Source organism: Lutjanus erythropterus, chromosome 17 (genome assembly GCF_056507025.1).
Source record: "Lutjanus erythropterus isolate fLutEry1 chromosome 17, fLutEry1.hap2, whole genome shotgun sequence".
NCBI classification, from domain to species: domain Eukaryota; kingdom Metazoa; phylum Chordata; class Actinopteri; order Lutjaniformes; family Lutjanidae; genus Lutjanus; species Lutjanus erythropterus.
This window is the reverse complement of record NC_139333.1, coordinates 4,216,876-4,228,012: the sequence shown is the minus strand read 5'-3', so window position 1 is coordinate 4,228,012 and position 11,137 is coordinate 4,216,876. Positions and strand designations below refer to the sequence as shown.

General features: G+C 39.1%; 1 protein-coding gene and 1 non-coding gene across 2 annotated transcripts; one reads left to right on the top strand and one right to left on the bottom strand.

Annotated features, from left to right (window-relative positions):
- Positions 1 to 49: 49 nt before the first annotated feature.
- trnar-ccu (transfer RNA arginine (anticodon CCU)) lies at positions 50 to 122 on the top strand. Its single transcript has one exon. It is a non-coding gene; the product is annotated as a tRNA-Arg (tRNA).
- Positions 123 to 2,438: 2,316 nt separating this feature from the next.
- On the bottom strand, positions 2,439 to 10,197 carry LOC146311558 (uncharacterized). The gene is made up of 7 exons (XM_084741509.1): positions 10,120 to 10,197; positions 8,204 to 8,440; positions 6,282 to 6,383; positions 5,979 to 6,074; positions 5,762 to 5,872; positions 5,033 to 5,156; positions 2,439 to 4,859 (listed from the first exon to the last, which is right to left on the bottom strand). The coding sequence occupies exons 1-7, from the start codon at positions 10,195 to 10,197 to the stop codon at positions 2,791 to 2,793; spliced, it is 2,817 nt and encodes a 938-aa protein (XP_084597635.1). The 3' UTR covers positions 2,439 to 2,790.
- Positions 10,198 to 11,137: the final 940 nt, after the last annotated feature.

The window sequence follows — 11,137 nt, the reverse complement described above, 5'->3', positions numbered from 1 at the left end:
CGAAGAGGTATTGTATATAAGCCAACAACGCCATTTTAAACATCAACTAGCCCCAGTGGCCTAATGGATAAGGCACTGGCCTCCTAAGCCAGGGATTGTGGGTTCGAGTCCCATCTGGGGTGAACGTTGTTTTTAAGTTTTCAGTGATGCAAAACTGCTGACTGTGCAGATAAAATCCTTCACAATTCAGATCTGTATATCAGCATAGAGCGTAACACTGGAATTCTCTGGACAATGATTTCAAGTTTTGCACAAAAAATATTCAATTTAATAACATTTATGGAGAAAATAAGGGGACACTATGAACTTACTGAGAAATAGTTATGGTAAGATGACTCATCGATGGTCCTTGGATATAGCTGAAGCTTTCAAGTGACTGTATTTGAGTATGTATTGTTGAATTTTTATGTGAGCCGTGAATAGGAAAAAAGGTCATATGTATTTGTGTTATATTATTACTAGGAAAGAAAGAAATATTTGATTTTTCTTCTTCATGCTCCTTTTTTGGTCATGGAATGTATATAAATAGTTTGTTTTAGTATACTATTTTTTATGTCAAAGTGTTATTGGTAAATACGCTTTGAAATTAGTGATAGTATAGTTTTGTGATGAAGTTCAAGGCCCCTCTGACCTGTGTCACAGCAGCCATATATGAAATAGTTGGTAAAAACAGGTGTTCGCAATTATACTAATTAAGAATGTTTTATTTAGTGTAGTAGAAGCTTTCCAGTGGGCCAAAATGCCAACTGACTGTTTGACCCAAATGAAACATTAAATTAGTGCATTATTAGTGCAAATTAGTGTACATTTGTGCTCTGTGCTCTGTTTCATGCCAAAATGGCTGATGTGGTCAAATCTGTAAAGTTAGATGGAACTAATTTGTAAAAGGTGTTTTGAACATTATGCTATGTGACCATGTTTGGCTCATGAAATTGACTTTAGTCTGTTTGAAAAGGAGGGTTTTAGTGGCATGTCTTGTATATTATACTGTAAAGTTTGTACCAATTTGTCTCACTTATGTCTCGGCCTGTGCTTTTCCTGCTACAAATGAGATGCCGTGGGTAATATCTCTTCTGAGTAAAGCTTTGCACCTGTCTCAGAATAATGTGACTTCATAATAGGAAAAGCACAGGAGTTAGTAACTGATGGCGTTATTCTAGAGAAGTGCCACAGTTAGATTTGATTTGAACAATACAAGGATAAGATATACAAAATAATAACAGCATGTCATCAGTATCAGCTGATAAAGGCCTCAATATTAAAAATTGGTACTGGCCTGAAACAAACATTTCTGCCGGCATGTCACTTTAATTATTCACACGTATCACAAGTATGTCTGTGCTGTGGAGAACACACTTTTTTGAAGTGTGCAAAACAGATCAAGTTGTTTGCAATGATTGTTCAGCATCAACCAGAGCAATAGGGAGCCAATCACATTCTTTCAACACTACAAATTTACCTGCCCATTTCCTGATCATTACAACAACATTATTAACAATGAGCAACACCAGCACCAGTGGAAGAAAAAAAAACTGCAGTTTTCTTATTTTGCGCAGTGAATGTTTACATTTTGAAAAGCATTGTTTTATGTCTGCATCTGCTAGTGAGTAATAGTAAGAGTAGGCATGATATATTAATCCACTACAAGAGAGACTTGATGTTCCCTGCAATAAGCTGGAAAAAATGTATTTCTGTAGCAGCAATCAGCCAAAATGACTTTGAAAATATTAGCAAAAATCTAACAGTGGGCTACCTGACTAGGGCCGTGAAACTGAAGCAATTATGTGCAGTTCAGCTACCATTCATGATATTATTTAACTGTCTTCCTTCTGCAATATATCAAAATGTCTTAGGTAGGATAAAGGCATGTAGGCTGTAAAAACAAAATCAAAACCCTAGTACTAAACATCCTTGTTTGCTTGCTGATTATAGTTCTATTGTTCCAAATAATCAAACTAATCAATTACTATCTAGTGGTTGCCACAATTTTAAGCAACTAAAATACTACTGTACATACTTCTTGTAAAACAGCACCTATTTAGTGGTTCCCATTTCTTTCTTAAACTTTATTTTTATTTCATATACACACAAAAAACCATATATATATATATATAAATATATGTATATATATATACACACATGGTTTTTGTTTTTGTATATATATACACACATATAGATAGATAAACTGTATGTTAACATGTTAGTTTTTATTCCTGTCTATCAGTTTTCTCTGGGCCCACGGATGTAGGTATTAGTCACTCCTACCTATTGGAACAATGGTATGGACATTGAGGGGATGCCAAAGCTCATGGACTGCCTCCTAAAGACGTACAACATTGCTGAGTCTTTGAACACACGTGTGTACTGTATGACTGTAACTGTTAGAAGGAAATAAAAACTTTTAAAAAATGACCTCACTCCTGAGTAAATCAAGTAACTTTGAATCAAACGTTCAATTTATTCAAGGAACAGAAATAAATTCAAGTTTTATATCATTTATACATACAAACATTATGTAGAACTACAGCAAACATTTCTGTAAAAAATACAAACTTACATTTTTATAACGCACTGTACAATTACACAGTTCCCAACGATTCAAGCTGTGACATCCACAGAGATAACAAGGAAAACATCCTTCAACAACCATTCTGCTCAATGGTCCTTGAGCAAGATCAGTTCAGATACCTTACATTCGGGTTGTCAGTTGAAGCTGACCTCCGATGTCCTTCAATAGGAGAACACTGAACAGAACATCCCCATTGGAATTGGCATCATGTTTAACTTTAACTACGCATGAACAAGTCTTCTATGTCGTTTTAGGCCGTGCAAGCTTGAAAAGCCCTTACTACAAACTGTACAAACGTACGGCCTCTCTCCTGTATGGGTGCGCATGTGTAAGGTAAGAAAGCAGGACTGGACAAAACCTTTTTCACAGATGTTGCACTTGAACGGTCTTTCCCCAGTGTGGTATCTTCTGTGGATCTTTAATTCTGCAGAGGATCTGAAAGACTTATCGCAGTCATCACACTTGAAAGGCCTTTCGCCTGTGTGAATCAGAGTGTGCCTCACCAAAGCGTCCTTGCCAAAGAATCCTTTTCCACAGTGCTCGCACGGGAAACGGAGTCCTTTGTGATGAAAGTTGTCGTGTTTCAGAAGGCATCTCCGGGAGGTGAACGTCTTCCCGCACTGAGCGCAAGTGAAGGTTGGCATGGGTTTCTCGGTCACAGGTTCACCAGAGTGATGCACACGCTCCACGTGTCTTGTCAGTGTCACGCCGTGCCTGAATTTCTTGCCACACTCCCAGCAGAGGAATGGATACGCTTTAGTATGTTTTTTCTGGTGCTCCACAAGGTCGGAGTACGATCGGAATCTTTTGGTGCAAGTAGTGCACTGAAATGGTTGGTACCCGGTGTGTTTCCACTCATGTCTGATGAAACGTTTCAAACTGGCAAAAGTTGTCTGACAGTGGGTGCAAGTAAAAGGCTCAGTGGGATTATGGACGTCGATGTAGTGCTTATGAAGGGCCTTGAACACTGGGAAGTTCTCCTCACACTGGTTGCACTGAAATGGAGTGTGAGATTCTTTGTGCATGGCCAACGCTTCAGAGTCACGTACCAGTTTCATGCACACCTCGCAGTAGAGCGGGTTGTGGGTTTGTTTGTGGGAATCCAATGTTGATTTGTACTTGAATGCCTTGTCACATTCATCACACCTGAAACAATGCTTAACATCCTCGGGCTTCTCAGGATCCACCTGTTGCTCAGTGTAGCAAATGTTTCTTAAGTGGAACCTGAAAGTCTGTTTGCACTTGAACTCAACGCTGCAGTGAGGACAGTAGAATGGACCTTCTATCAGACTCTTGTTTCCATCTGGGCTTTTTTCTTCCGATTCTTTGGAAGACCTGTCAGCAGAGGGTGAATAGTCTGGGTCCTGGCCTGTGTTGTCTGCCAGCTGCTCTTCACTGGTTGCCTCACAAGGAACCCCACTGGATGATTGTTCGCCCTCATCTGTCGCAGTCTCTTGTTCCTTTGCTTTCCTGCCAGGCTTTGCTTTTGTCTGATTTGGACATCTGTGCTGCTGCAAGTAACGCTCACTCTTGTAAAACCTTTTACAGTCAGGACAAGAAAAGGGCAGCTCCTCTGAGTGCCGATTCATGTGACGCTCCAAGAACTTGGCATGACTCACCACCTTGCCACACACTTTGCATGTTCTCTCGTCCAAGTCCTTGGTTTTGGTTGAACCCGGGGGTCTGCCAAACTTTCTAGTGCCACTGTTGGCAGTATTACTGCCCTGTGTCTTTCCCGATTTCCTCCATTGTGACAGGTACCGTTTCATCTTGAGACCACGGTTCTTTCGTACCGGTCTTTCCCACATGACATCAAATTCTGGATCATCTCGTTTGCCCCTTGTTCTGCTTGGCACCTCAAAGTCTTCATCTGCAGGACGTTTCTTTTTCCTCCCACGTCTATTTGGCTTTTTCTCTACACCATCAAGCACTGTGACTTGGCCGTCTTCTCCGATCATCAGGGTTCCAGACTGATCCTCGTGGTGGTCGTCTGCCATTTCACCCTCACTGGCCTCAGTGCCTTCGATGGGATCTGTCACCACCATTGAGTCCATTTCTGCTTTCACTTCGCTGCCGATACCAAACCACTGGGTCTGCACGCACTCTTCAGTGTTCCCAGTTCCCTCCAGGTACACCTCTTTGTTCTCAGATTCCACCTCCATCTCTGTGCAAACTGTATACACGAGCCCACTCTCTGCATCGGTTTCTGTTTGTTCATTGACAATAACAACTCTTTCCACAGGAGGGAGACACAGAGCTGACAAGATGCCACTGTCAACCATGTAAGATTCTGAAAAGAGAGATCAAGAGAAAAGTCAGACTGACAAATTAAACAGAGATTAAAAGGCACTATATAGCATGATCAAAGCTGTTCAATAGTCTTCGTTTTCATTGTGTCAAACAAAGCACTGGGCATCTATTATATCCTGTGAATAGGTCATTGAAATTTAGTAAGGAGCTCACCTATGTCCTCTAACTGGCTGAGGTCTTTCTGAGTGCCGAGCAATGTTTTGAGCTCTTGAGGCTGAGCGAAAGTCTGCATGCATTCATTCAGAACAGACGATGTGTCACTGAGCAGAGAAGCAATCTGACAAAGACAAAATGAAAAATAATGTGAGGAAACAGCATTGATTCTTTCTGATACTAGGCAAAATTAATTATTGGGCCAGGCAATATGGACAAAATCAAATATCACAACATTTTTTACCAAATACTTCAATATAGATGTTTGTTGACTTTGCGACAATACTGTGGAGATGACTACACAAAATATTAACACGATGACATTTTTGATAATTATCAGTAATATGGATATGACTTAGTGTGTAAAAGCAAATAACACAAAAAGAAGAGAATGAGGGAAAGAAACATGTAAGCCATACCACAATAGATATAATATCAATACATTTACCAGCCCTAATTCAATATATCCACAAATACATATGAAGCAAATGAAAAAACATCTGACATTTTGAAGAGCTTCACAACACTGCAATGAAAGACTATTACGTAAGTTACAAACATGGACTTTGACTGTCAATGCTCCAATAACAAAAGCACTGAACCTTATTAAAGCAGACTAAACTTCTAAAATATACATGGATTAGTGTCTCCCCTGTGAAGCTACATGTCAGTCTTTAGTGTAAGAGTATAAAGCACTGAAGTAAAAATACGCTGTGTGCAATAATCTACCTGCTGGAGAGTTTGGGTGGGAAGAAGCTTTTCAAGCCTGGACAGAAACAGCCACATAAGTGTCTGGATTGCTTTGTCATATGTGGGGCCAAAGTCTCCTGGGAAAACATCCTGAAACACAAAGAAATTCATAAAAACCAAACATCTGAGCAGAACATACAAACCATGGACTCTCAAGTACAGGAAAAACAGGAGTATGTCATAAGACAAAATGTACCTGGAAGAAGTTCCTTCTCTCTTGAGGATCTCTCAGCAGATTCTGGACAAGGCCCATGAAATGTGAGTCAGACGCCTCTTGTTCTGTATTCTCAGTCTGCAATAACAGGTGGATTAAAATGTCAAATGTCACTTCTGATATTACAATGTCAAAATATGTGCCCTGGTACTCATGAATACGAATTATTTTAGAATCATAATAGCGGATGACTGAAGCAATAAAGAAAAAACATAAAAGGCGAACACTCGGCTCAGTGCTGCCCAAATAGTGATGTAAGCATGTTGACTGCAGGTTTAGACTCACCTCCACCTTCCACAGAGATCTCAGGTTCTGCATTCGGTCAAGGTGTGGCTGAATAACCTGGGGGTCAGCAGTCTCCTCAGAGCGACACAGCTCCAGGATCAGCTGCAATCAAAGGACAGCAGCAGTGTGAGTTAGATACAGTCCCAGTGCATCGTCTTCCCTAAAACATCTTTGCAGGTCTGTGACAACTTCCCCATCGACATCTTGTTAAGACACAAGAATTACAATCCCATTCAAGAAAACTAGTCATTGCTGCTAGTCATTGTGGTGGAGTGATGCTGGATACAGTCCCAGTAGGGTAATCCAAAACAAAAACAACATGAGCTGAAAAATGACTAATATTACAGAAGGAATAGGAATCATATCGGCCTAAAATGAATAATTCTGCTGATATGAGGCTGATAAGGTGCTGCATTAAAGCACATGCATAATTTTAAGTGTCTGAAACCAATAGCAAAGCTGCTGTTTGCAATGACTGCACAGCATGCAAGGAGGAGCGAATCGCATTCCTTCAACACTACAAATTTAATTGTCCATCTTGAGTGCTGTCAATACGATAAATCTGTGAAGACCAAAGAGAAACAGACACCAGTTTAAAAAAACCTGTCAGCCAATCAACACTGAAGGTTGTGTGTCAGAGAGAAAGCAGACAGATGTCACTGAAGTTAAAAATCACACTCTTGTGATCTATTTCTGTGACAAACGTGCAGTTTCAGTTAAATCACTGAAAATGCCAGAAATCATGGTCTGGATTTCACTTGATGGAGGTGAAAGCGGCTTTTAAATACATTGCTCTTCCTGTTTTTTTAAGGCTGTCCCACACAGCATTTCAGAGTAAAACACAGCAAGCATCTGTCTTGTCTTTTTTATTCTGCATCAAAGATTGAGGGAGTTATCACTTTAAAAACTAACCGCAACAGCAAAACTGTATTTTCACACTATGGTGGTTACACTTAGTCACTTAGCTGATCACGTGTCAGCTGAACCATGGGGGGGCAATCTGTACAGGCCATGGACCAACTGTGATCTGTTGCACCCCAACTAATCAATTTAAAAGCCAAAAAAAAATAGTCCATCATCCTCAGTAGCACCTGCAATTAAGTGTGTAATATAATCTAATGTACATTTAACTACAATTATTCTGTTCTTTGCACACACTGCAAGCAATGAAGCCCTAAGATGGCCTTGTTTCAGGTCTGAAATCCACCATACTGCCTGTATGACTACTTCAATGTTAATTTTCTACCATCTGCTTTGAGGCACTTTTAACACTGTGTAATATTAACAGTTGTCTGCAACTTCATTGCAAGTGCACTATGTGTGAGATTGGTCAAATGAAATCTTGGTGGCAATCAGCACCAAACTCTGCAATATCAATTTGAGGCTGTCAGCAATGCAAAACAAGCTTTGGCCATAGTGCTGACACTGGAGTGCCATTTTTCTTTTTTTTTTTTAGTTTCGCCTCTGATGGTTTTGGTTTATGTCTTTACGTCAACGCAAAAATTGTACTTATAAAATGCAACACTTGACCAGTGTATTTGGAGTCATTTCATATTGCAGCAGATAAACTAGCATAACAAAAAATTTCATGAGCATATTCCCATGTCTTTGATGTTCAACACATTTTCAGGCTTTGGTGCATTTTCGTATTCTAGATATTTCAAATTAACTTCATTTTATATAATGATCATTGTGGCTGATAAATTCAAGTTGCTTCAGCTTTTACATATCCCCCTACCAGGGCTGGGTACCTGTACTCAGTCCCTTTAAGATACTGATTGAAGTAACCCAGCACCAAGATCCTTACGCCCTACCTGTGAATTGCTATCGTTATTTCCTATTATCTCCACAAAAATCTACTCAATCTTATTTGGCTTACTTTTCAGTGGTTCTGAAAAACAAGAACTTCAACTCTTCCTCACCCGTGCTCTGAGACCCAAAATGAGTTCAGCCCGTTGCCTCATGGAGAGAAGTTGAGGCACAATCTCTGTAACCATGAATACAAACTCCTCGAGCAGCCCATAATCAGACACTATTTTCTGCTCCACCGTCTGCCAGATAGCTGCAGAGATGAGCCGGATCGGAGGGACCAGGAGCCTCAGAGTGGAGAGAGGAACAGAGGAACCTGCACACAGGAAAATGCATTTTGAAAGAAATGCCTGACAGGATGAAACACTTTCACATTAGAGCCACAGTGCAAACAATTTATATATTGAAAATACATTATTTCATAAAAGATAGCACAGGTTTCTCATGCCTTTTCTGGACAGAAATTTTGCTGTTTATTTATTCAGATGTAATTTGTCCATGCTGTGAACACCACAGATAAAATTCCCATCATCTACATTTTATTTGGTCTCAGTGGGAATATCTCAAAAGTTATGAAAATAAAACCACAACTATCTGCATGGAAAGACGCTATAATGGGAAAATGTTTTTCATAACCAACCAATTAAAAAGACCAGTCTGTAGAATTTAACTTAATCTACTCATGGGCTTGCAGACTGCAAACACTTCATCTCACTCACTCCTTCCTAGTGTGCAGGACCATGGTGGCCATGAAACTCATGCAAAATATGAAAGGCTGGATCTGGAGCCAGGATTTGTTTTATTCTGTCCAGTGCTATCCTTTTATCAGTCCAGGGCTGCTGTAGAAACATGACGATGCAACATGATGGCGATCAGGGCTGGGCATTGGTAGTCAATACTGGTAGGGTAGCTATTTTGCTAATACAGTACCAAATAGTATTGAAACTCCTCCAGTCAAACAATACCTGCATTCAATGCTTTTGAAGTGTTCAAAAGTGTTCTTCATAATGAAGACCCTTCAAAAAAGATATTAAACGAAACACTCCATAGGTATCCGTGTCACCTTAAGAGTACTGGTGTTGCCACTGGTATTGTAATTTTTTAAACAATATCCAGCCCTAGTGGCCATAATGGAATAAAACCTGCGCCCTCTGTAGATATTAAGGGCTTATTCTAAGGTAATGAAAAGAACAATCCCTATTTTCTGTATGGAATAAGGCTGCTTATTTCCTATGCATTCATTTATCTGTAGGCTACAATTATTTAAACCCAAAAGGAGTTGTCTAAGAAGGCTAACCGCATATTAGACACAAGGCATTTTAAGTTAAACATATATACTACAATGACTTATATCACCACCTTTTAATAATCTTTTTATCCACACAAAGAACGTCATATATGAAGGTATCACAAAATAAGTATCAACCAAGCCTAACATACGGCACAATGTAGTTTTAAATATAGTTAAAAACATCCACCATGCAAATTAGTTTGTTTATAAGGCTGTTTTGGGTTGTAAAAGTTCATTAGAAAAGAGCAGTTAGCATTAAATAATCAGTCTGAATTTACTGTAGCCGGGTTAGCTAGCGTTAGCTGAGATAGCATAACATATGTGCTAGCGTTAGCACGTATCCCAAAACTGCCAATTAATGCAAGTCATACCATTAACTTAGCACACAGTTTCCATGGTATGCTAAATAACTGGATATGTGTGAATGTCCAAGCTCAATATAAGGGCGTTATGTTATAAATTATCTACAAAAACTAAAAATTCTCTTCATAGTTAGCAGTGGTATTCCCGCGCGCGGGCTGCGGTGCGGCCTAGCCAAACAAATCCGTGCGACGTGTCTGTACTCACCAGGTAACTGACAAACACCTCCGTCCATCCTGTCTGTTCACTGCACTCACATTACACTCAGCGAAAACTACGTCCGTCCGGAGTTTGACCGGAGTCAAACTATATATTTTAATGGTGGTTCAGTCCAAGAACGCCAAGCAGGCGATCTTTGTGCGTCAACGACTGCTCTACGTTCCGTCCGGAATAACAGTCCGACGGGAAGCAGCAGGCTGTGATTAGTTCCGCATCTGCGTTCTTGTGTTCTTCCATCTTTCGCTACCTCTGTTACATACATAATTTACAGAATATCTACCATATCTTAATTTTTAGTTTATTACTCACATTTGCTAAGTATTGGATTTGATAATTTTACTGAGTATTACTGTCAGTAATAGTTTTGAATGGGATGGCCCAAGTTGGACAATTACCCATAACCCACCCTATTAGTAATATTTTAATTGTAGTATTAATTTACCATTCCTAATATTTCACTGTAATTACTGACATTATATTTTCTTACATTCCTGTGTTTACATGTGTTTACATGCTACTCTCTACTTCTACTCCACTACATTCTATGGGAGATATTTACTTTTTACTTCACTGCATTTATTTGAGTTTTATGTACTAATAAGTTTATAGAAACAAAACATATAAAGAGCTAGTAACATGTTATGTTATGTTATAAATTAAACTGCTGTACCCAACAACATATACAAGTACAGCTGAAACGATTAGTTGATTGCCAGAAAATTAATTGGTAACTATTATGATAATTATTTAAGACGGTTTTCATGTAAAAACATTTCATGGTTCAAGGTATTTAAATGTAAATTTAGTTGTTTTAAAAAGTTTAATTTATTTTTTATTAATTTTGAGGTTTGGATGGTTGGTTCTACAAAACATGCATTGTGAAGTTGTCACTATACTATTTTACAATTCATGCAGTCAGTTACTCTGCTGTATACAAAACAGTTCAAAATGAGCTCCACCTCAATCAACTACAACAGTAAAATTTAGCTTTTACATTCATGCATAAGTAATAATAATAATCTGACCATACATATAATTGTATAACAGTCACATGGGACATTTGTCTGCACTGAGTACTTTTACTTTTGACACTTTAAGTACGTTTTCCTGATTTTAGAGTTTGGTGTTGGTACATGTACTTAAATGAAGGATCTGAACACTTCCTGCACCACTGACA